The sequence below is a fragment of the Diceros bicornis genome, chromosome X, assembly GCF_020826845.1.
Source record: "Diceros bicornis minor isolate mBicDic1 chromosome X, mDicBic1.mat.cur, whole genome shotgun sequence".
In the NCBI taxonomy this organism is placed as follows: domain Eukaryota; kingdom Metazoa; phylum Chordata; class Mammalia; order Perissodactyla; family Rhinocerotidae; genus Diceros; species Diceros bicornis.
The window spans coordinates 114,439,164-114,466,193 of NC_080781.1; the positions used below are offsets into that span (position 1 = coordinate 114,439,164).

General features: G+C 36.1%; 1 protein-coding gene across 20 annotated transcripts in view; it reads right to left on the reverse strand.

Annotated features, from left to right (window-relative positions):
* TENM1 (teneurin transmembrane protein 1) overlaps positions 1-27,030 on the reverse strand; it is a 780,745-nt gene that overhangs the window by 303,915 nt on the left and 449,800 nt on the right. For all 20 annotated transcript variants that reach the window (XM_058536663.1, XM_058536660.1, XM_058536662.1 and 17 more), the window contains one exon: positions 8,411-8,649. In XM_058536663.1, coding sequence (XP_058392646.1) covers positions 8,411-8,649 — 239 coding nt within the window. The remainder of the gene's footprint in view (positions 1-8,410; positions 8,650-27,030) is intronic.

Consider the following 27,030-nt stretch of genomic DNA (forward strand, 5'->3'; position numbering starts at 1 on the left):
CTTAGAAACTCTCATGGTAAGCAATTACTCAAGAAGTTAACTATAATATGTTACATAAGGTCTACATTAACTAGATTGGCAATGTCACGATGAGGTTTTGATCAGCAGAAAATTACAGTGGGTCATCTTGGACCCTCTTCATTTGTTCATTATTTATCCCACAGAAATCAATAGGAGCCCTAGAGGAGCAGCTCTTGAGGAACCATACTGTGATCTGGAATTCCACATGGGTCTTGCCTATATCAGAGGATCCAATATAATGTAGTGCTCTTATTTAAACACTATCTATATTTTGGTGGGCTTGTGAGTCTACCTAGGGAAGACTACCTTGTGGGATTGTACCTAGCCAAGAATCTAGCCTTCCCTGAGCAAATGATTCAGGAATTCCTGAATTCCTCCTATATGTTCCTCAACTAGATCTAAAATATATAGAGGAATCACATTTTTGTGCTGAGTCTGAAATCTAAAATTCTGATATACTACCCTCTGACCATTTCATCCTGGCTATTCAGCTCACTCACAGCCATAAATACCCTACAATATCATCAAGATCTCTTAACACTTGGACCCATCTCTTGTTTCACACACCATTAGCTTCCTCCTCCTATTTTCCTTCTCTACTAAGTTTGATCCTTCGGCTGATTGCTTTAAAAACTTTATCACCATCAACTATAATATCCTTATCCCTTTTGTCTTCTTGTTGCACTTGCCCTGCAAGCCTCCACCTTGGTGCAAACAATAAATAGTGCTTGTTTCATTTAATTTCTCTTCTTGAAACACTCTATGTATTTGGTCTCCCCACCTCAGCCCTTTACAAATATTTTAGTCTCTGAATCTTGTTACGCTCTTAAAAATTACTGAGGATATCAAAGAGATTTTGTTGATGTTATATCTATCAATATTCACTGTATTGGAAATTAAGACTGATAACTTTTAAAAGTATTTAATTTATTGAATAACAATAAACTATTACATTTTAACATAAATAATGTATTTGATGAGAAATAACTATATTTTAGAAAACCAAAAGAAAATTATGAGAAGAGTGACATTGTTTTACATCACTGAAAATCTCTAACGTCTGGCTAAATAGAAGACAGCTGGATTCTCATATGTGCTTTTGCATGCAATCTCTTGTGGTATCACATATCATGTGGCCTCTGGAAAACCCCACCGTACATTCATGAGAGAATTATAGTGAAAAAGATAAATAATGTCTTTGTGTATTATGAAAATAGTTTTACTTTGTGGACCCTCTGACAGGTCTTGTGGTCCCTAGTGGTCCCCAGACTACACATTGAGAACCACTGTTCTATCGCCACCATCTAGTAGTTTCCTTCCAACCTCTCTAATTGCTCCTTCGTAGTCTGCTTATCAGATTCCTTGTCTTCAGCCTTCTTGAATATTAGTATTCCCCAGAGTTCCAGCCTTCACGCTCTTTTTTCCTGGTTTTACTCCCTCGATTTTGGTGTCCTCACAGTTAGATAGCTCTAAAGTTTCAGTACTGGATATTTAATAATGTACTAGGTATCTTGATCTGTATGTATGTTTATCTTCACCCTTAAAACTCTTCCTTCTGTGTTCTATCTTGGCTAAGGCATCACCATCTCCCCACTCCCTAAGCCAGACAACAATTCTTCTTTCTCCTGCCATGTCTAATCAGTTACTAAGTCAAGTGTGTTTTACCTTCTAAATACTTTTTGAGTCCATCTTCTTCTTATCCATTCCCAGAAGTTTTTGCTCTCACTGTCACTTACCTGGATTACTATTATAGTCTCCAAATTTGTCTTCATGACTTCAATTTCACAACCCCCTTTGTCCTGCTTGCCAATTCCAACCTCCATACTACCATTAGGGTGATCTTTCTAAATGTAAATCTGAGCAAATAACTTTTTTGCCCTAATGAAAAACCACAAAAAACTCCCCACTTGCTCTTGGGATAAATTTCAGGCTCCTTACCATGGCTTAAAATGCATTTCATGATCTGCTCCTGCTTACAATCTTCATTTCCTGCCACCCTCCTATATCCTCCACTTTTGCTTCTTCAGGTTTTCCAGCATATTTGTATTTAATAAAACATATTATGCTTTTTCACATTTCTCTAAAGGGAATATTGCTAAGCCCCAGATGAATGTGTCTCCACCCTGTAAGATACCACCTCTTAGTTATGACTGTGATGAATGAGATATTCTGTTGGGGATACCGGCCCTCCCCACTCTGGCTGTTCTATATGAAAATTCAGTCACATTTCTTAAGTTTAAAATGGGTTAACCTGGCATCTGTTTCAAAGCGATTGCTCTAATTTAGTTTATTCTTATTCAGTTCAGAGTAAGTATAGCTTAATATCTTGAACAATGTGGGTCTAAAAATATTCATATAACATGTTTATATATGTATTATATATATATAATTTGGATGGGGTGAAACTAAGTTAAACAGGAGTGAAATTTCCTTTATGCAATAGAATTCAAATTATTTACTTTGAAATCAGAGATTTCTTGAGAGAAAATGTTTTTTCTGAATTTGCAAGACTGATTCTTGCTCTTCTAAAATTTCTTAAGTATGGAAAGCTCCAAAACTACTAACGTGGTATCTATGCCTTCTAGTGAATCTTTATCTATTTCATAAAGCCTCATTTTATTTTCCCTACCCAGGCTAAAAAAGTACTGCATGAGAAGTACTTAGTAGAGTGACTGCCTCTCCTTGAGACAACAAAATAATCTTTTGATGCAAGACATATGTTTAGTATCCACTACTCATCCACCCAAGAAATTGTCTCTCTTACTCTATGTCTTAAATCCACAGCATTGTAGAGTTGCAAGAAAAAATAGGTACAGCATTTGTCTTTCATTAAAATGCCTTCATTTTGAATAACAGGTGCTAAATATGGTTCTGCAAATTAATTGTATGTGACACAGGTTTTTCCTGTCATTTTAGTATGTTTAATTTGGATTGAATTTATACTTTTATTTATGACAGATAAAAGTGCCACTTAACATAGTGGGGATAAAGCTATGGAACATATTACACCAAAGGGTGATGTCGGATGAAAATATAAATCTTTTTTAAGGAAGAGTTCTGATAAATGCATGGATGGCAGATTTATAATTAGACTGAAGTTATACCACCATTTTCCGGATCTTTGCTTAGAGAGATTGCTATAAAGTTGGTAGATTCATGGGTAGGATGCAAAGTCAATGCTAACACAGAAATTGCCATCATTATCATGAATAGGTCCACGAGAGTGAACTAGAGGTAGTAATAAGTACTAAACATGACACCAAAAGGATTGATATCAGTCTATAGGATAAAGTAAAATGCTTTTTAGCATTTTGTGCTGAGTCATCTCTTGACTGTTATAAGCTATAGTGCATTTTAATGAAAATGTGTTTCAACCTAGATATGGCTTCCAGATAGAAATATAAAACCATTTTTAGGGTCAAAATACCAAGCAAAAGGAAAATTAGAAAGATAAAGGCAAAGTTACAGATATTTTAGACCAGGCAGAAGGAAACAACAAACTCATTAGAGGATTCTTGTGAAACTGATATTCCAGCTCTGAGAAAACTGTTTTAGATGACTTTGGGAAGAAGGGTAATAAAAGTAGTTCATGTTAGGATAAATTATATGCTCATTATGCTTACCTTGGAGCAAATTAATAATCCTAATAATAGCCATGTTCCACTAATAATAATCATTGATCTTTATTTAGATCTGCTAAGCAATGTCCTGGGTGTTTTACATGCTTCATTTCATTTAATTAAAAAGAAAATCCATGAGGAAGGTATTACCAACATTCCCATTTTATAGATGAGGAAACTGAGGCATAGAGGCATTAATGAAGCTGCTAGTAAGTGAAAGAGATGGTTTTTGGTAAGCATATTTATCTACATTTAGTAAACTTTGTCTGAAGGGGCATTGTGTATTTAGATTAAATGGAAAAAAACTCCATTTCTATTTTCTCCATTAAAAAAATCCAAGTTCTTGAATTTTCCAAAATCAGAATTTGCCATATTCTATTTTATTTTTTCCCTGTATTGTGAGGTATTTGCACTTTCTTTGTGAGGAAAGAAAAACGAACACACACCACTCCTCTCCTTCTATCATTTCTAGCACTTTTTTACTCCACCGTAATAACAGCCCCAGAAAGTAGGGTAATTTGCACTAGTATAAAGGAGGCAGAAGAAAGCACTAAAATCATTGTTACTCAATTTTGGTGTAGAGAGCAAGGTGAGGTAGGCCCTTTGCCCTCTTGAATAGTTTCATCCCTAAACTTTCGATCAGAGGATTGGGCTCATTATTCTCTCTGTCCTAATTGTGTATTAATATCCATTCTGGTCAACTTTCTACATGTGGGCTATATAGAATGTCTTGGCAAGGAGATTTATGGGCTTAAATTATTTCATCTATAGAGTCTGGACATTGCCTATATCCCCTGAAGGTGGTATGAATTGCTACTAATTTCATGGTAAAGGAAAAGAAACAGTGATGTCATTAACTGATGATACTGGGTTTGAGAGCCAGAAATCCCTACTCCCCAACTCATTCAATGCAACAGCCCATTTGACCCCAGGCACAGTGTATTCCTTTGAGTTTTTATTGCCTGTGAGTTTCTATGGCCTCTTATACAAACTGCTGACTGTGGAGAAACTTGATCAAAATATCAAAGATTACCAGAGAAGCCGCATTTGTGCCCTTCACAACCATTGATGAAGTACCTTAACCTCGCCTTCTCTTGATGCCTTGCATATGGTCATCTGTCTTCCTGACTACTACTTCATATGGCTTATTTGTAAATTCAAGCAAATGTGCTTCTGACTGGCACTGATACATCACTGATGCCAAAATATCAGAGAGGATGAAGCATAAGGACATATTTTTTGACTCAGATGGAAAATATTACAGATTTATGGGAAAGTGATGACAATAGGCATTCCATGATATCTTCATACAATCAGTATCTTTCCATGCCTCCGTTTACCAAATTTTATGGCCTCAAAACTCATTTAAGGGAATTATTCTCTTGCTGACCCAAAAGGTATAGTGGGTAGGTGTGGGGATGGGGCCGGTTGCCTGAACAACCCAGCTCTGGCTATCCACGTGCTGGATTTCCACTGCTTTCCAATGACCTCTTACAGAGCCATAATGCACACAACGTCTAATGATGTCCCATTGATATCGATGTGATTTCCCCGAGTGGATTGGGGGCAGCACAGCATACAGCCATTAGTATCTAAAGGTTATGTATAATGGATAACAGAGGAAAATGAAATAGCAGAAAGGAATTTGCACGGGAAACAGAAGCAGTAAATAGTTTCAGTGAAAGATTTTACTTGGGTTGTACAGCAACTGCAAAGGGGATTGAAAAAAAACGATGACTCTTTCAGACTCAGCAAGAGTTGAGAGTGAAATGGTTTCATATTTTGAAATATAATACTTTTTTATTCCAACCACACAAAGCCATTTAAAAATCATTTTGTATGTTGTAGTTCTTATGTGACATCTTTCAACTGAATGCCTCTTTATGAATTCTTACTCTACCCTCCTGAGGTGGTCAGCAATACGGCACAGATGGGGTAAATCAAGGAAGAGATTTTAACTGATTTATCCAAAGTCACATAATGTCCAGTTCATGAAAGAACTAGAAACAAAGTTACAGTGTTTGCCATTAACATCTCCTCATTTTCAACCCACTCAACCTACTCTGCTAGCATTTAGCCTTATTTGTTTGTGTCTAAAAAATCTCACAGTAAATGATTTCGGCAGATCTCTCTCACCGATCAACAAATCTTAGCTGCGCTCACCATTGCAATGGATGACCTGGTAAATCTAATTTAATTTGTAATTTAATGTGAAAAAAAATTTGTCTGGTGGATTTATTTAGTAGACCCAGGAGTAAATGAACTGCAAAGTTTACTGCAGTGGGAAGGGCAGCGAGGCCTAGTGCTCAAGAGCATGTGCTCTGGCATCATTCTGCTCCACCTTCAAGCTTAGGATCCCCACTTCTTAGTGATGTGACCTCTTAATTTCAATGTGACCTCTACGTGACCTCTAACCTTGTGGTGTCTCAGTTTCTTCCTTTATAAAATACATTTAATACTAATAGTTAGCCTTAAGGATTGTTGTGAGAATTTAATGAGCTAATAGAAGTAAAGTGCTTAGCATAATTTAGTTTTTCAACAAAATTTACCAACAGAACAGCCAGGCACTATTCTCGGTGCTGGGATACAGACATGAACAAAATGGTTGATTCTGAGAACCAGCGAATTTTAACAGTGAATAACAATTATAAAGATAATAATGGCAACAACAAGAATAATATTTAACATTTATAGTATACTTACTATGTTTTAGGCACTCTTCCAAGTTCTTTAATTATATTAATTCATTTAATTCTCATAACAAACCTATGTTATAGGTACTGCTTTAGGCCCATTTTACAGATGAGGAAATGGAGGCCTTAAAAGGTTAAATAATTTTCCCAAGGTAACATGCCTAATAAGTGGCAGAGGTCTGAAAATCCATGCTCGTAACTATTGCACTAAATTGCCTTACTGTCATGTCAAATTTATATGCCATTGTTTACCCTATAAAAAAGGCAGTCCTGGAAATGACTGAAATGTTCAACTTTCACTTATGATATCAATAAATACATAACCTAATTAAATAAGTCTCAGAGTGTATAATACAATTTTTGATACGAGTAGCCATCGTAATAAATTTAAATAGAAACATAGGTTTGAACACAGTATAAACCTATTAATAAAGAATTTGCTATTACCTGGATTTGTTTACACCAGGGGTTAAGTCTTACATCTAAAACATTATATGTAGTTAAACTTCTCAAATTACTCCTTGTTTTGAATGATTCCATATTAAAATCATTTTTGTGTTAACGGTACTTTCTCATCTCCCACCTCCATTCCTTCAGCATTATTTCTCATTACAGGTTATTATTTTTTTTTTTAAAGATTTTATTTATTTATTTTCCCCCCAAAGCCCCAGTAGATAGTTGTCTGTCATAGCTGCACATCCTTCTAGTTGCTGTATGTGGGACGCGGCCTCAGCAGCGGTGCATCAGTGCGGTCCCGGGATCCAAACCCCGGCCGCCAGCAGCGGAACGTGCGCACTTAACCGCTAAGCCACGGGGCCGGCCCCTCATTACAGGTTATTAAAGACCAAATAAACACACATGTTGGGTTATTCTGAAATGTCTGAGATAAAAGACACATTTTTTATATCATGGGGTAATATTATCCACATTTAATAAAAGCATTATTTAAATATATTCAGATTGTATGATGAAAATATAAAAGATATACTCATAAGCATCAATATAGGCTCTGATCCCAGACTGTTGACATTATCAGTGACTTCCCTACAAAATATATTTGTTTATTTACTTGCCATTCTCTGATCTATGACTCCTACAAAAACTAGTTATGTGAACTTTCTTATTGTTCACATTTTGAATAAATCAGAAACAACCAAACTTTATTATTTATAATTATAAGAAAATCTCAAGCCCTTTTTATCTACTTCTCAGAATCATATTCATTGTATCTTAGTGGGTAATTCTGCTTCAATTAGGAAATGGGGTTAAACCTGAAAAGAAGTTACTAGTGATATACCTGGATAAAATTTATTTTCCTAGTGCTTCCACAAAATACATGTTTCTTAAGTTAATTTACATTTTAGACTGCAGAACTACTCAAGCAAGGAAATTAATGTTCAGTCAAAATAAAATGCCATCCAGAAAAATCAATACAATTTGCTATCAAGTGAGGGTGATTTTAATCAAGGTGACTCAAGAACAACATTTTTCTTAAAAATATAAGATTGCCTCATGACTGTTTTCTCCTTTACCTCCCCAAACATAATATCCACACAATTTTGCAGCCATTTACCTTGTGAAAATAATAATACAGTTTTTTAGTCCCAGTGTAAAACTCCGAATTCTTGGAAAGAAATTATGCGCTGGATTTTCTGATAGCTTGCAAATAACTACTACTTTAATGAAATTGCTACCTGAAAATTCGGTAGCAGTATTATTGTTTAACTATAATTTAAGAAGCTATTGTAGATTGGTACTTATGACTTCTAACGAGAAAACCATAACAACCTTTTAATTGAACGGAAAATGGTTAACTACAGTAATTGCAATCAATAAGACTGTGTTAGTAGTAAAATATTTCTTCTCAAAGAGCATTCCTTACTCTCCTCAGCAGTATTTAAGGTTAGGAAGGGCAAAAAAAAAAAAAAACTAATTAGAAATCCATTTGTTATTTATAATACTAAGCCTTGGTTCAAATTTGTAGGCCCCAGAGTGGAGAGAGCCTCCCACCCACACCACAAGCAAAACAAGACTTTGATTAAGAAGAAAACTGAGGCATGAAAGCAAAGGGCTTACCAATCACATAGGCTAGTAACAAAGCCAAAGTCACGGTGATTGCAGTGGCGCTCAAGGCTGTGCACTTCCAATTGCAGCACCTGTAAGGTTTGTGAAAGGTAAAGGCAGGTCTGGAAAAGGTGCTTCGAGGAAGTGGCCTGGGAGGGGGCGAGTACACGGTATTGGACGTCAGAGGGTAGTTCTGACTGGCTGCACTGAAGATAGCCGAGGAACCAGACCCATGTTTGAACAGGAAATGCCTGCGAAAAGAAGACAAAAATTTGGGCTATAAAAACCAAAGCCAGTTGCTACAAAAACACAATCTCCACTAATTTCAAACAATTATGCTATGACAAAGCTCAGGGGAACTAGGGTGGCTCAACAAAACTTTCATATACCTAAGATTTAACTCCAAATTGCCCTGGGTGGTCTCCCTTTTGTTTTCTCATTAAGATCTTTAAGAGGAAGAAAGAGGTTTTCTGTTTCCCTGACTTGCTGCCTAGTGAATTTCTCAAACTCGAAGCGCTAACATTCCACATTTGAGGTTATTCTCTATACTGCTCCCTTTCATTAAATATGATAAAGTTGATTCAAAAACAGAAAGAGAAGTATCATCAGGCATTTTGGTAATCTGAATGTCCTAGAAACCAGTAATTTCATTTCGAGACTAGTGTTTACAGACATATTTTCACCCAATATTTTATTACAAATATTGTCAAACATACAGACAAGTTGAAAAAATTTGATAATGAACACACATATACTCACCAACTAGATTCTACAGTTAACATTTGACTATAATCACTTTATCACTTATCTATCCATCTCTCCACTCCTGTCTTCATCCATCAGTCTGCCTTAGTTTTTAAGCATTTCAAAGTAAGTTGCATACAACAGTACATGTCCCTTCACATATTTCAACTTGTGTATTATCTAGAGTTCAATATTTTTTTTTACAGATTATTAATGTAAAATTGATACATGATGAGTCCGGCTTTTTTAGGTTCCACATATAAGTGATATCATACAATATTTGTCTTTCTCTGTCTGACTTATCTCACTTAGCATAATGTCCTCAAGGTCCATCCATGAACTTGTAAAAACAGAGAGTAGAATGGTGGTTGCCATGGGCTGGCAGGTTGGGGAATAGGAGAGATGTTGTTTAAGGGCACAAACTTGCAGCAAGAAGATAAATAAGTCGTGGAGATTTAATGCACAGCATAGTGATTATGGACAACAACACTGCATTATAAACTCCAAACTTGCTAAGAGGCTAGATCTTAATTATTCCCACCATAGAAAAGAAATGATAATTTGTAGCTAACACTACAGTTGCAATCATATTGCCATATATAAATGTATCATATCAACATGTACACCTCAAACTTACAAAATGTTACATGTACATATATTTCAATAAAAATTATACATGAGGAAATGCACAAATTTTAAGTGTACATTTGCTGAGATTTGACAAATACAATCAGCTGTGCAACTCAAACCCTTATCAAGATATGGAACATTTCCATCACCCCAGGAAATTCCCTCCTGCCTTTCTAAGTAAATCCCTATCCCCATCTCCCAGAGGCAACTACTGTTTTGCATTTTTTTCTGCCATGCACTAGTTTTGACTGTCCTATAACTTCATGCTGCTGTCATGTTTGAATTACTGTAGGATGATTATTGCTTGCTCATGACTATCGTAACATGGATATTTCATAAACAGTAGTGATTTATTCATATGGAAAGAGTTGCCAAAAACAAATAAATGGAAGTATGTTTTTTGCGCACATACTTTACACTTATTGAATGCTAAGTACCAGGCACTGTGCTAAACAGTCATTATCTCAGTAAGTCTTCACTCATATGAAATAGGCTATATTATTATCCTCATTGTGCATTTAAGGAAATGGAGGCCTAAAGAGGTTAAATAACTTGCCTAAATTCACCTAGCAAGTGAATGACAGAGCCAGAATAGGAACCCAGGTCATCCCATCTCCAAAGTCCTTAATCTTAACCACTCTACTGTGCCACCTCGGGCAGTAAAACGCACGGCTAAACAAAACTCATTCTGGTGTACATTTTAATGTACTACGACACAAAACCCCTCCACTAAGCAAAGAGCCAACATCACCTTGTACATGTCACACATGCCCAAATGCATAAATCGGTAAGATTATTTAAGATTGATATCTAGATTCCACTTTTAAAGGACAAAAGCATATATATTTAAAGGAAAAAAGAGCTCTACATGCCAGTTAATGAAAAATATCCACATTAGTGAATTCTGCTTTGGTATCATGAGGGTAAAGGTTATTTAAAGGGCTGGGTTGCTGAGAGGAGGGCAGATTTACAAGCCTTTCTGGAGGGCAATTTGGCATTATGTATCAAAAGACTTTAAATATGCCCAATAATTATGTCTATAGGAATTTATCCTTAGGAAATGATATGTATGACAATGTATATAAGAAATTATTCATTGCAGTGTTATTTATAATGGCAAAATAAACACCAAAATGCTGAATAATAGATATTTGGTTAAGTAAATTATTTTACAAACATAGTAGAATACTATACAACCATTACAAATTGTGTTGTAAAAGAATATTTATTCACCAGGAAAAGTGTTTACAGATATCACCAAGTGAAAAAAGGCAGGCTTCAAAAGAGTATGGGCAATAGGATACAATTTTTAAAGTTAAAAATATATATATATGCTCATGGAAAAATAATAATTTGTGTTACCTTTGAATAGTAGGAGTATTTTTTGAAGTTTTCTGCTCTGAGCTTCTATTGCTTTCATAACTAGCATGAAAAAGATTAGGGGTGAGGTGAGTGGAAAAAATGCACTGACTAACACCAACCACATGCAGAGTTGGTTCTATTTATGTGAACACGATTTATTGAGCACCTAGAAAGGCCAGACACCAAACTAGGTACTTTACATGCATTATTTTGATCCTCGTATGTCTGTGAGGGTGATACTATTATTCTAATCTTAATGATGATGAAACAGAGATCAAAAGAGGTTTAGCAGGAGTAAAGCAGTGTTAGTAGTTATCATAATAATGATAATAAGAGGTAATATTCATTAAGTACTTATCTGTGCCAGGCATTATCTAAATAATTCATAAAGTACGATAAAATTTAATTTTCACAATAACCCCATTACAATAAGTATCTCCATTTACAGATAAGAAAACCAATACACAGAGAGGTTAAGTAACTTGTCCATGGTCCCACAGCTAGCAATTGGTGAAGTTGAGTGTCAACTCAACTCAAGCAGTTTGGCTCCAGAGCCATTGCTCTTAACCACCACATTATAGTACACTATGCTAGGGTTACACATTTAGCGGACACATTAAGATTCGAATCCAGGCCTGTTAAAGCACAGACGCAGCATGCTTTGTGTTGATTTTGGCATGTGGATGATACTGGATTGAGCCACGCTTTTACCCTGTTCCCTTTGGGACCAATGACAAAAATGTGAGAATGATGGCTACAGAATCACAGAGTTGGAAGGGATCTTAGAAATCACGGAGTAGCCCAACACCCTCATTTTGCAGTTAGGGAAACTGAAGCCCAGAGAACAAAAGTGGATTTTACCTAAAAGTAACACATGTAATTAATGGTATGAATGGATTTGGAATTGGGGACTTCCAAAATAGTGTATTTTCATTGCCCTACGCTACCTGCCAACCACAGTCTTCACTGGATTAGCACCAGGTTCTAGTCTCCTGGGTGAATTGAACCAGGCTAAACAAATACAATCTGCTCAAACAGTACTACATAATACATGTCTATTCTTCTGTACTTCTCACGTTCTTCTAGTAAATTTTAAAGACCGTATTAGCTATTTTGAATGAATGGGGAAGCATTACAAAGAAGCTACCTTTTAGTTGTTAAGAAACTAAAGGAGTCATTGCTGCTTCTAAAGCTAGCTAATTTATCCTCAGAATGGAGAAACAGTATATAGTAGAAACAAGAATAAATATATTTTATTGAAAAGTGACTCACAGCATTATGCTCCTTCCTATTGCACTCCCTCTTTAGGCCCTGAAATAATCTCCATGTCACAAGGAGGTAGATTTCTTCTTTAATGTCTGGTTAGCTCCCCCAGTCTGTGTTTTCCCCTCGGGCCATCTAATTTACTAGTGTGCAAGAAGCACTTTACAGACAGCATAGTGGAGTAGTCTCCTCATCTCTCTGCCCCTGCCCTGCGGTTACTCTGGAGGTGACAAAATGTCACTTGTGTATAACTGATCCTATACAGCAACACTCTGGTATGTTCCTATGGGATAAAAGAGAAACCCAGCAGTATGGGGCTCTTTTATTTAATATTTGGAGATAAAATCTTCGATCCTTACATATTTATGAAGGAGACCAATTGGATTTTTGAGACGATGTAAGTGGCCCAATATGTTGGATATTGATTTGGTTTGGTATATCATTAAGAGGTAGAAGAAAGATCGAGAATTGTTGGCTATTATGATAGCAATTACAAGCAATAATCAATATCTCTGAGTACTGTAATTTCATTCTGCTATACACCAAAGGATTTCCAAATGCAGTTTCATAAGTGAAATATTACAGCATAATAAAGAAATTCAACAGTCGCAGCAGAGCAACATTTAAACTAATTCATATTTGAGTGGAACCCAAATCATAGTCCTCAGTGAGAGTAAATAATAAAATGAGTTCACATACTAAGGTTTTTGTTTTCTTATTAACAAGCTCAGATTAAGATTCTATGCTGAAAGTGATCTATACTTTGATGTACATCATGAAAAACAGCAAAGGAAATGCCATGTATTGTCATAGGCTTTGCAGTCCATTGTTGGAAAGTGAAACTACCGCCTAAATGTGTTTTCGTAGTCCCTGAAAAAAGTAGCAGCATAAAGACAAATGCGCAGTGCTAGACTTCAGCTACGTGCTCGTAAAATCAGATCATCTGTCTAAGCACATTGCTTTTCCCTGGGGACCTGAGGATATACTAAAATGTTGCTATCAATTTTATACAATTGGGTTTTTTCCACAGAGCAAATGATAAAAATGCAGTTCAAGAGTTTATGTGTAAGTAGTACTCTCCTTTGCATCTGTTTTAATATTCAAGTTCAAATTTAAAAAGGAAAAGCAAGATACTGCCAAAAGGAAACAGGCATATAAGGAAATCGAAAAAAAATTTCTCCAAGACTGATGAGACCCAGTGGTGGTAAATGGGAATATAATAAATGCTTCTGTAAGGATTTTAAAATCATCTATAAAAAAGGGGAAAATGTACTCTCTTTTTAAACCCCTCATACTACACAGTTCTGAGGCTATCTGTTAGCACTAAATAACGTGATTTAATGTGGCACTTAAAATTCTATAGGAAACAGACAGAAATCTACAGCTTTCTAACAACAGATGCATAAATAACCAATGGATTTTTTCTTTTACATCTTGTAAACATACTTACGAGATGAATATCTAAACCTGTATTCCCTTAAGCTATAAGCATTTGACTGATTTTCTACCTAGAGGAAGGAATTCAACTTACTTCCAGTTAGAAGCTGAGATTGATTTAAAAAAAAAATAAAAAAGAAGACTGCATGAAAAGGCCTTGTGTCAAGTTATTAAGGCCAAATCAAATTTAGATAGAATAGTGGAATTTAGGTATGTATTCCTTTTTTAAAAAAATTAATTAAATGTATTTTTTGTTGTGATAAAAAAACCACAAAACATAAAGTTTACCATCCTAACCATTTTTATGTTTATAATTCAATAGTGTTAAGTATATTCACATTGTTGTGAAAAAGATCTCCAGAATGTTTTCATCTTGCAAACCTGAAACTCTATACCCGTTAAACAACAACACCCCATTTCCCCGTCCCCTCAGCCCCTGTTAACCATCATTCAACTTTCTATTTCTATGAGTTTGAATACTTTAGATACTGGGATCACACAGTATTTTTCTTTTTGTGATTGGTTTATTCCACTTAACATAATGTCCTGAAGATTCAACGATGTTGTAGCATGCAACAGAATTTCCTTCCTTTTGAGGCTGAAAAATATTCCATTGTATGTGTATACCACATTTTGTTTATCCATTCATCTATTGATGGGCACTTCGGTTGCATCCACCTTTTTACTGTGAATAATGCTGCTATGAACATGGGTGTACGAATATCTCTTTGAGATTCTGCTTTCAATTCTTTTGAATATATACCCAGAAACGAGATTGCTGGATCATACGCCAGCTCTATTTTTCACTTTTTGAGGAAGCCCTATACTGTTTTCCATAGCATTGGCACCATTTTACAATCCCACCCATGGTGCACAAAGGTTCCAATCTCTCTACATCCTTACTAACACGTATTTTCTATTTTTTTGATAGTAGTCATCCTAATGGGCATGAGGTGACATCTCATTGCAGTTTTGATTTGCATTCCTCTGATGATTGGTGATGCTGAGCATCTTTTCATATGCTTGTTGGCTGTTTTTGTATCTTCTTGGGAGAAATGTCTATTCAGAGGTGTTTATTCTTATACCTCCAAAAACATGAGAAAATGCCAATATGGGTTAGCCCCATTTTCTTCTCTGACAAGAGTACCTAGTGTCGTTTTGCAGAAAAGTGTGGTTACTGGCCAAGATATCAACCTCAATGTCTTTAGTTTTCCTTTAATAGTCCATTCCTGATATTCCTTTTTAGGATAAATACTCTTAAAAGAGTATTTATCTGAAGTCTTCTTGAACCTAAATGGCATTATTAGCTTGGACAACCTCCTGAGGTAACAAACTGTATTTCTCTACCAACAGCTACAAAAAGGAAGATTTCATTTTATTTGTCCTAGGGTTCTTTCTTCCAAATTTTAAGCCACCCAGTCCATTCATCCCCTTCAAACCTTACATGCTAAGTGTTCATAGAAAGGCTATACTCTCTCCATGTCGTTCATAATTTTTAAGAGATTTTTAAAAAGAGTTTCAGGATACCTATCTAAGCCTTAATTTTTCTAGGCTTAAGCCTTAGTCCTACAACTATTTTTAAATGGCAGTACTCTATGGTCAATATTGGTATTCTTGTGATTTTTCAAGTGGGGTAGTTAGTAGCTAATGGAAAAGCTCTTTTAAAAATCTTTTTGTGGTTATTATTCCCTCTCTTCTTTTAATCAGAAGTAATATCTGCCCTAGCTGGATTGTATATTTTCTTGAGGATAGGAATCATTAATTTCTAGGTACGTTGTCTCATACTTCAAAGGTACTCAATGAATATATATTGATTTGTATGATGCTTTTGCTTCTTCTAAAAGGTTCTTGATTCGCTGTGCAGAACAAATGAGGCTTGGGAACTCTAAAATAAGTGTTTACTTGTGAGCAAATATCTCTTGGTTTATTCAATGTAAAAGGACAACTATATGCTTTCATTTCATTTTCACATAATCTAAAAGAAACAAATAAGTCAAAGAAATAGTTGGTTCACATTTCATCTCTTCTTGTTAGACATTTGGGTAATGAAAGAATTACTGTTAATAAAAATACTAATAATTACAAATAATCGCTGTTCATGATAATGGCAACAACAGTGACCATTTACTGAACATCTTCTATGTGCCAGGTACTCGGCTAAAATACTTTGTGTGTTTTCTCACTGAATCCTCACAGTAACCCTATAAGGTAGATGATATTATCCACATTTAATAGTTGAGGAGGCTGAAGATCAGCTATTAAGGTTAAATAAATTTCTGAACTTTACATAACTGGTAAGTGATAGAGTTGGGAATCTATTTCAATTTTGTTGATTACTAGAATGTTAGCTACATGAGAATGGGAATGTCTATCTGTCTTATTTACTGCTGTATCCCCAGCATCTAGAGTGGCGCCTAGCAAACAGAGTGCCTAGCTCCATAAATATTTTTAAATCCATGCATGAACAATTAAACCCATTCACTTAACCACTGTGCACATATTAACTCATGACTGATAATGTTAATCATTAAGGTAATAAAATCTTCCTAATTCACATGATCACTTGGCATTTCTCTTTTCAAAGTGAATAAATATAAGCTTAGTATTCCACTGAATATGTTTTTATGGAAATATTTCTTTCAATTCTTAAAATTACAGAAATGACAAAATATCAGGAGAGTAGACACTTATCATTATGAAAGTGAGCTAATTGTCATATTTCCCTGTTTAGAATATGGGGGACATCAGAACGTTTTTCATGCAGGAGTGTATCAGACTTTCCCATATAAATTAAACATTTCTGTAACAGAATATTCAGAGATAAGTTGGAGCTAGGTGTGCTGGCATAGATATATAAACGCTAGAGAAAGAAAATACTACATAATCTGTAATGTTTGACCAAGTTGCTTCAGTAGGCCCCAAAATAAATTAAAATAAACAATTAGCCTCCACTTCATAATAATGCCCTTTAAAATCACTGTCTCATTCTCTTTCTCCAAGTTTGATCCATGCTTTAATTTAAAAATTGATATTAAAAACCCCTACACCAGTTGAAGGGTAAATATCAAATTAATATTTTCTATTAATGCAAATGTTCCGGTACTAAAAGGCTCAGGTCAATATATCAAAACTATTTACTTAGATAAGTAAGCTTGCCATTTTTTCTTTCTTTTTATATTTAATAGAATTTAGGTCCTGAGACATGGTGTGGAAGCTATAATCCTTTCAAACTAGAAAACATTTGGAGAGCTATTGGTGGGTGAGATTTTCAATCCTCTTGTGATTTTATACCTCTTCTCCTTGAAGGAATAATGAAATGCCACCACATAGTTTTCAGTAGTCCATTTCCCAACAGAGACCATTTTAAACAGGAACAAACATGTGGCCTAGGCAAAATTTAGGAACATATTTTTTTTTTTTTTTAATAATTTTATTTATTTATTTTTTCCCCCAAAGCCCCAGTAGATAGTTGTATGTCATAGCTGCACATCCTTCTAGTTGCTGTATGTGGGATGCGGCCTCAGCAAGGCCAGAGAAGCAGTGCGTCGGTGCGCGCCCGGGATCCGAACCCGAGCCACCAGTAGTGGAGCGTGCGCACTTAACCGCTAAGCCACGGGGCCGGCCCCAGGAACATATGTTTAAAATTAAACCAGACTCCAAGTTTTCTAGGACTTTTTTTTTAAAAAGTTATTCATTTTATAAAGAATTCCATTATATTTCCCTTTGCAAAAGCTGAAAGTCTGTTCCCAATTTTGCTCACTAGAGCTACCAGCTGATTTTACAGAATTGGTCTTCACTGGTTACTTGGCTTATTTATTTTTCTTTTTAAAGGAGTGGGTAGCGGGGTGAGTATTGTATACCTTGATTACCTTTTTATTCATCCTCATTTTCTACAGATATGTATTTTCCTCGTTTATTTTATGAGCCAGTTGACATGTATACTTTTCTGTATCATTTGTTTTTATTGAATTGTAATTTGTATTAGCAAGGACATCTTATTTTAAAGAATGAGTGTTTCAAATTGGTTACACAGGAGCCCCATAAGGACAGAACCTAAGAGCTTCCCACTATGCTCTTCAGGTTGAAAATCTAGATTACCATTCTAATGCAACTTTTGAAGGATGTTGCTTGACATTTGCCTTACATGAGCTTTCATTTCTTTGAAAGTTTTACTCATACATGTACATTCAAGGCAAGAATGCTTTATAATGCCATAAAATAACACAAGAAATGCCACTCAAATCAGTCCTCTAAACTAGCCAGCATAACATTTCTCTAAGGGACAAACTGGCAAAGCATGGCTGTCCTCTGAAATATCAGCCTCAAAATCAAAGACGTGGCCGAGGGAGAAACTGTCTGCTTCTCACCAACATCCATGTTCTCCTTTCTTCCTGAGCACACAGATAGACTACATTTCCCTGTCACCATTTCCATTAGGTATGGTCTTGTGACAGTTCTGGCTAATGAAACATGAAATGTGAGCAAAGGTGGTGTTTGACACTTCCAGTCTTTGCCCCTAAGAACTTTTCACCCCTGATTCTCAATCTCCTTCCTCATCCACTAGCTAAAAGAGAGTAGAGTCAAATATGGAAGGAGCCTAGTACTACATTCATTCCACAGAATATTATGAAGTTATGAAAAATATTAAGAATTTTTAACCACATAAGCATATTAGATATGCTGATCATTGTCTCACAGCACAGAGCCCTGGACAGAGCATCTCTATCCATGACCCTCCTAATCCCACTCCCCACTACTTGAAGCCATAGTTAATTGGACCAGAATTGGATATCCAACCTCAGAGACAATCATATCCGCTCTCTCTCTCCCCCTCCTTTCCTCTCTCTCTCTCTCTCTCTCCCCCTCTCTCTTAGAATCTAGACACAGAAACCCAGTCAGCTAGGCAAGCCAAGATGCAAAGTCACATTGAGCCAGAGCTGGAGATACAGTATAATAGGGAAACAGATAAAGAAATCCCATCTAGAATGAAGCCTGAGAATGAAGCATACGTGCAGAGAGAAGCAGAGATGAGACATCATGTGGCCCAAGAAAGAAATAGAACTATGGAGAGAGTTCCATCTCTCATTGGGCCTGGCTGTACCCATTGCCCTTTCTTTTTCCTGTGAGATTATCCTGTGTCATTTTTTAAAACCTCCTTTTTACTTGATTTGGTTTTAAAGCACTTCTTTTCCCATTAACCAGATAATTTCTAAGGCAATAAGCAATTTCCCATGTTGGGGAAAAAAATCAGAATTCATATATACACTATAACCACAACTATGTCCTGTCCCCTCACACACAAAAATGACTACAACAACTCCTACTCTGCAGAGACCTAATCCAGAAGAAAACACATGGAAACCTTAACAGTAACTACGTTTGGGTGATGGAATTTGTAGCTATTTTTCTTTGTGATTTCCTGTATTTTTCCTATTTTTGTAGTGAAGGTGTACTACTTTTATAAAGTCCCTCATGATCTGGCCTCTACAGGCCTCTCTACCTCACTACTGCTATTGTCTCCAATGCCCTCTAAGCTCTGGCCATCCTATGTCACATGTGGTTTCCCAAATGTACCATTTTCTTTCAGGCATCTGTGTCCTTGTAAGCTTTTTAGCAAAGAACAATATCAGAAGAGCTAAGAAATGCTCAAGAGTGGCGTAGGTCTAAAGTAAAGGCAAGAGAGAGGGAATAAACAGTGAACATAGGGAGAATGAAGAGGGTACAAGAGAAAGGAGACATTTTTGGTTGTCACAACTGAGGGGAGGGTGCTACTGGCATCTAGTGGGTAGAGGCCAGGGATGCTGCTAAACATCCTATAATGCACAGGACAATGAATTATCCAGTCTGAAACGTCAATAGCGGCGAGGTTGAAAAATCTTGGTCTAAGACTATTCCTCTGATTGGAATATGCAGTTTTGAAGTATTCAACACATCTATGGGAGGGAATCTGTTGCTCTTTAAAGACTTCCAGAAAAAGATTTCCTTGCCAGGCACTTATGATCTTATCTTCCTCCCCAAGCTCACAGCTGTTCCTCCCTTGAGGCTATCTGCACTTGGGATTGGTCTATTATCCAAACAAATACCCTGAACCCTAGGGCCAGAGAGCATTTACAACTCATTCATAATTGCCTCAAACACTTACCCTTGCTGACCAAACTGAAATTTTTGTGAGTTATGGAGAATAGAAAACATCTTCTACTTTCAATTTCTAAAATTGCTTTCCAAATTGTACCCCTCACGAACCTGTCATGAGGCATAAATCCAAAATCTGAAATACTGATTAAAACATGCAGAATATATAATAATCACAGCAAATGAAACAACATTAACTCCCCTCAGGCTAGGCCACCTAAGAAACAGTCAAACTCAGCTTTGTGCTATGCTCTAAAGCTCAGTAACTATAATCATCCTTGAGCACAGGAGAATTTGTGGAAACCAGGCTTTCCTTCCGTGGAAATGTTCTCTCTCTGGTTCCCTGCCATGTGGATTCAAGAGCGTGAAGAAGAAACTCATTGGCTCACTTTAATTATTCAGGGACAGCACAGGGAGATAAACAAGGAAAGGTCAACTTCAAAAGTATAGTGATTTCATGTACTTGCTTGACCTCTAAATATACATTTCTATTTGGTGAATATAATATTAAACTTGAACTTATATTTTCTCTCTGCATCATTGTCAATACTCAGAAAAAAAACCATCATGGATTCACAGGATGCAGTATAGAAATGGCTGGTTGAAACTTACACCCAATCAGTATTGTATTTTTATCTTTGAATAAGAAACATAAAATGAAGTTATATTTATTTAATAATTAAAGAATGAAAATATGAAAGAAACTATTAAAACTATTGCAACTTCAAGATATGACGCAAGGCAACATAGATTTCTTTCCTTTTTTTTTTTATAATTTTATTTATTTATTTATTTTTTCTCCCAAAGCCCCAGTAGATAGTTGTATGTCATAGCTGCACATCCTTCTAGTTGCTGTATGTGGGATGCGGCCTCAGCATGGCGGGAGAAGCGGTGCGTCGGTGCGCGCCCGGGATCCGAACCCGGGCCGCCAGCAGCAGAGCGTGCACACTTAACCGCTAAGCCATGGGGACGGCCCTAGATTTCTATATAAGGTGTTACATCTTGAATCCTGTCTCTATGAAGGGTTTCGTTCTTAAATTCATTTATTTAACAAAATTTATTGAGCACCTATTGTGTATCAGGCAAAATGTAAATCATAGATTAGTCTTGTACTGACCTAAGATTGCCTCCTTAACTATACTTGCCTGAAATTATCACTACCCTTTGACACACAGGAATGTGCAATGTCTTCCTCATTTCCTCTTGGCTATTGGAAATTCCAAAGGAATCATGACTGTTCAACTTAAACTTATCCGACTCGTTTGGGGACCTCACCTAGAATTAGCAATCTTGCAATTAATTAGAATCCAACTATCTGGAAAGCTCAATTGAGCAGAATTCTTTCAGTGGAGGAGCAAATAACAAGAAGGCAAGCCACAGGATAACAGAGATAGTGAAGTCAGAAAATAACTCAAATATCATTTAGTTTTATTTTCTCATCTGACCATTGAGGAAAATGAGGTTGAGAGGCAGAAAGAGACATTATTAAGGTCACACAGCTATTTAGTGGCAGAATTGAACTTGGACTCAAGATTTCTAACTCTAAATCCAGTGCTTTTCCAACTACTAGCAAGAGGCCATCCAAAATTTGCAAAGAGTATCCTGGGACCACTAGACATTTTGTTCACTCTACAATATCCTCTCTATCTAGAGTGCTGTACAATAAAAAATCATGTTCAAAATGACAACCCTGACATAATGTAAGATTTTCAATTATAAAAGAGTAAATTATGATCATTTGGATTAAAATGGAAAGTAGATTCATATTTAAGAATGATTTTCAACAAGAATGGTAATTTTTAAAATGTTCTATTTAACCTTAAGCTAACCACCAAATCCAATTAACCAGAACCCCCAGTTTTTTAGGCATTTAGGTTCATCAAGATTTTAATATAAATAGAATAAATTCTAGATTATGTCTCCAGGCAGGGAAATTTAACTGAACGACAAAAAGGGATGACTTGGGGTTCTTTATATTCCAGAGACAAATTGTTATAGTGCAAAGAACACTGGCTTGGTTGCACAGAGACTTGCATGCCAGCTCCAACTCTTGCTCCAACTGCCATATGGACACATTATTAAAATTTCCCAGTTTCTTTATCTTTAAATTGGGTATAATTTCTATTATGTCTACCTCCCATGGTTGTTTAGAGTTTAAAATGACGTAACTAGTGAAGGACTTTGGACAATAGAAAATTACACATACAAACTTACATAGGCACATATGCCTACACGTGCACGCACATACATACATGCACGGATATACAATATACTGTCTAAAATTTGAGTCTTTTGAATATGACAAATCAGAACAAGTATTTAGCTACAAGTGTACCTACTAAAAAGCAACTAGCAATGTTGTCATAAAATTATCTAAGTTAATGATATTATTCAGCGTGATAAATGACAAAATTTGAAAGATTAGACTGTCATAAATAAAAAAAAATGAACAGTTTAGTTGAAAGGTTGAAAGGTAGGGGAAAGCAGATTGTGAATATTTTATTCCAGAAGAAAATCAATTTACTTAGGAGACTAATATTATGCCACAAATGGAAAGAATCAATGATATCTGTGCTTTTATGCTGTACTTGATATTTTGATAGTTAAATTGGAAATAGTCATGTTAGCATTTATGTTGTCATGAAAGCCCTGTGGATACATACGTCACTATTAAGTAACTTTATCAGTAACAGGGGACAGCCTGTTACTGGTGTCTTGTGTACGCCACTTGGAGATAGGAAGTCTAAATTATAATCTTGGGTTGGCCAACGATAGCCGCTTGCCCTTGGAAACATGACTTACATCAGAGAGCTAACTTTAAGTAAGGGTGGGAGGGTATAATACCTTCTCTCTAGCATGAGATTAGCAAAGGCAAACTTCTTGCACCTAAGGGATTTATTATTCCCCAAAGGCAGTGTCATCATGCTCTTGTTGTGACTTGGCAAACTAGGAAGCCTGTACCACTCTGTGGGATCATGCTGTTTTCTTCAGCGTTATGTGACCATCCCTACAACTTTGCATATTCTTTACCATTAAGGAAACTTGATCTCTAACTTGGTCTGTTGGTTTTTTTCTGTCAACCACATCACCATCCTGGTGACTACTGTGTACCTCCTTACTGAATGTAGTTCCCCTCTTTTGTTTTCCTCCTTCTGATTTATATGAAAGTTTTGCCCTGATTCAGCTTCTTCTCAAGCTACTATTCCACTTCAAAGGAGTAGTCTACTTTCTGGTTCCATTTTCTTACCTCTTACCAATTCTTCAAACCAATTGCAGTGTAGCTTCAATCTTATCATTGTACTGAATTGGCTGCTTAAAAGTCAAGAAGTCTGTAACTGACAGAATCAATGATCAATTCTCATCCACATTCTTTTTGACTCCTTTGAGGCATTTGAAAATCATGATCACTATCTTCTTGAAATTTTCTCCTCTCTTGTTTATTCTCTTCTATGATTACTTTTCAATCACCTACGCTAGCTTTTTCTCCTTCATGGACTCCTAAGATGTAAGTGTTCCCATCGTTTGGTTTATGGTCTTCTTTTTGCACTAAACTCTCTGTCTAGGTTTTTCAATATTTCCTCCATCATTCATGGAAATTCCACTATTATGTCTAGTTATGAAATTCTTTTTTTGTGTGTGTGAGGAAGATCAGCCCTGAGATAACATCCGTCACCAATCCTCCTCTTTTTGTTGAGGAAGATTGGCCCTGGGCTAACATCCGTGCCCATCCTCCTCTACTTTATATGGGATGCCACAACAGCATGGCTTGTCAAGCGGTGGGTCGGTGTGCGCCGGGGATCCGAACCTGCGAACCCCGGGGCATTGAAGCGGAGTGCACTCACTTAACCACTACGCCACCGGGCCAGCCCCTATGAAATTCTTAATTATCCACATCTATCATGAGCTGTAGAATAAGACAGACTTGGGTTTGAACTGGCTCCATTACATACTAACTGGTGACCTGTGGCATAGTGTTCAATTTCTCTAAGCCTCAGTTTTAAAAACTATAAGTTGGAGAAATGTGATAATGGCTTGGTACAATGTTTGGCACACAGTAACTATTTGATAAGTGGTAAGAGAAAAACTTTTTCCCTCTTTATTCCTTTCCTGGGATCCAGATCCATACTTTCAACTATTTATTGGATATTGAACATTTCAAACTGGATGTCTCACATAGATGTTTCAATATTTCCAAACTAAAACTCATTGTCTGCGTCTACCAACTAGAAATCTGATTTCAGAAATCTACTCCATCTGTAGTTCCCTGCTCAGTTGTCTGTCCATCTGTCCATGTACCCTACAAAAATTTTGTTGAACACTATGAGCCAAACACTGAAGAATCAAAGTAAAAAAGACATAGTCTTTTACCCAAGTTACAACAAGGGATAAAGACAAACAAATAAAATATTTGGAATGCAAATATACAATGGAATAAGGTCTTCATAGACATATGCACAGGGTGCCATGAGACCATAGGTAAAGGGAAATTCTATGAAAGTTGCCGTGGGGAATTGAAGGCAGGTAAAGGAGGACTTCTAAGAGGTATCTTGGACTCCTCTCCCCTTCTCCCTTACTACATCTAGCCAGACCACAAATCCTGCAATATTCTTAGCCTCAATACGATTAATAGTTTAGGATAAAGGTTGTCTCTCCCACTAGAATGTAAGCTCCATAAAGGCAGAGATTTTTGTGTGTGTTGTTCTCTGTAAAACAGTGGCTGCTGCCTGGTGGGCACTCAATAAATATTTGTCAACATTTGTTAAAACTTTATCTATGCTAGAATTCATCATAGTATTTATAATGAACTGCTTTTCATTTAAAATATTAGCATTATACACATTCTTATACCCTCAGATATCACATGAAAAAAAAAATTAGCAGAATGGAGAAGCAGATGTTACTGTTTATTTGCTTATCTGTTTGCCAAGGGGGGCAATTCTTTTTGAGCTTTCCTGTTCTTTAAATGGAATACTCAGTACCACACTTTCACAATTCTTGCAGAGACATTTCAAAGACCTCAAGGCTTAACCTGATCTTATCATTTGCTTTTAAAGCTACAAACATTTTTGTGTTGTGGAATTAATAAAGAACCAGCTGGATTCTCCCAAAGGGAGATGTTTAGTAGAATGTCTTTGATACACACACACACACACACACACACACACACGCACACACACACACACACCCCTCTGTAGAAAATAAGGAGAATAATTGACAGGAAAGTCATATTTTTGCTACCTTAAATATATTTTATACTTTTAGTAAAATATAACAGACAAGTGTCTATTAACTTGACATGGCAATGAAAACATTTATTATGATTAACTGAGTAAGTAACTTTCTAGTCAACGAAGTTGTTAAGAACTAGCTTTTCTCTTGATCAAAACCAGACATTTCTGTTCTAAATATGCAACCCAGGATAGGGACATATATATGATGAGGCAGGGCAAAAAGGTTGGTACAGAGATTCCTCTAAAATTTAATTTTTGTTTGCTATACTCGTATTTCATCAATCAACTCATTTTTAGAAATTCCCTAAAACATCTGTTTAGATTCAAATTTGGATTGCTAAATAAATCTTCTCCATATGAAAATAAGATTTCATCTCACCTATGGTGAAATTTCCTTTCCTTATAAAATGACACACATCATGTTTGCCTTTGGTTTTTATTTTGAAATGAAACCGAGAATAGTTAATTCAAAAGCATTTTAAAAAGAATACTACCACCAAAGTGACTAGAGACTGTGGGAGATCAAGATTTGACCATCCTAAAATATATCTCTTTACCTTGATTGTTTTCTCTGAGGGACATTTGACCTCCTCCACTAACTGCCTAAAGAATTTGACATGGTGGCTCCTTCCTGGAACAGATCTATCATGATGGCTGTAAAGATAATGTAGGATAAATGTTACAATAGGAAAGGCACCAACCAGCCCATCTTATCAGAAGTTCTGTCTCTCTGGCCACATTCTCTGGATGGCCCTGCGAAGAGTTGCCAGACAATCATTTACATTTATAAGGGAAATCTCCATTTGTAAAGGTATCTCCCTCTCTGTTTTGGGAAGAGGGGGGGATGGCCTCATTTCTAGAGGCTTATCAATGTGAAAGGTGAGGCCTTAAATCTGCATAATAACCTTACTCTTGTTTACTGTGCTTTAGTGGTAATCTCCTGTAACTGACTCCCCCCACCCCCAACATCCTCCTTTGTCGTTGGCTGAACATGGTATTTAAGATGAGAATTTCTGCTATTGTGTTGAGAAAACGCAGTGTCCCTGGTTTCTCCCATGTATACATGTTATTAAACTTGGTATTATTTTCTTCTGCTAATCTGTCTTGTTAGTTATTTGGCCAGCCATAAGAACCTTAAGGAAAAGGGCAGAGGGAGATTCTCCCTCTTCCACCGACAAGACTGTTATCACAAATCTTCAAAATATTGCTCTTCACTGCCTAAGCACAATAGACTATTATAGATATATTTTTACTCTCAATATGTAAAATATATTTTTAAGACTACAGAATTCTCCTTCATGTAAATTTAACATATTCCACATCCATCATTTGGTGTAGGCTGAAAAGCTTGGTTGATTCCTGTTCATCTGTAGTAAACAGGATTTATAGGTCATAGATTAGTTCTATGAAGTCTTTTCCTGTCTTAAAAAGAATCTTTAAATCTGTGGCTGAAGATAGATTTTGCTAACCCCAGTGCTGTTAAAGGATTAAAGAATGAGATATTGTTGGATCTAAGCACTGAATATGTACATTCTGAGCTTTTCTTTTCCCTCTAGTCATTACTAAAGGAAAAAATTTGAGTTTGGATTGTAGAAACCAATAGATGTGGTTTGAGGTCCAATTCTGTTCCTTATCTATTTAAATCTATTTTCTTATCTAAATCTATTTTTCCATTGCAAATGTCCTAAGGGGAAAAAAGCTACTTATAAATGTTAGGTAGATTTTAGTAGTACTATATAATAAAGAAATATAACTACAACTGGAGAACTTACATTTATGAGTTAATATTTAAATAGTATTATTCCATAGATATTTAAATCACCGCCATTACCA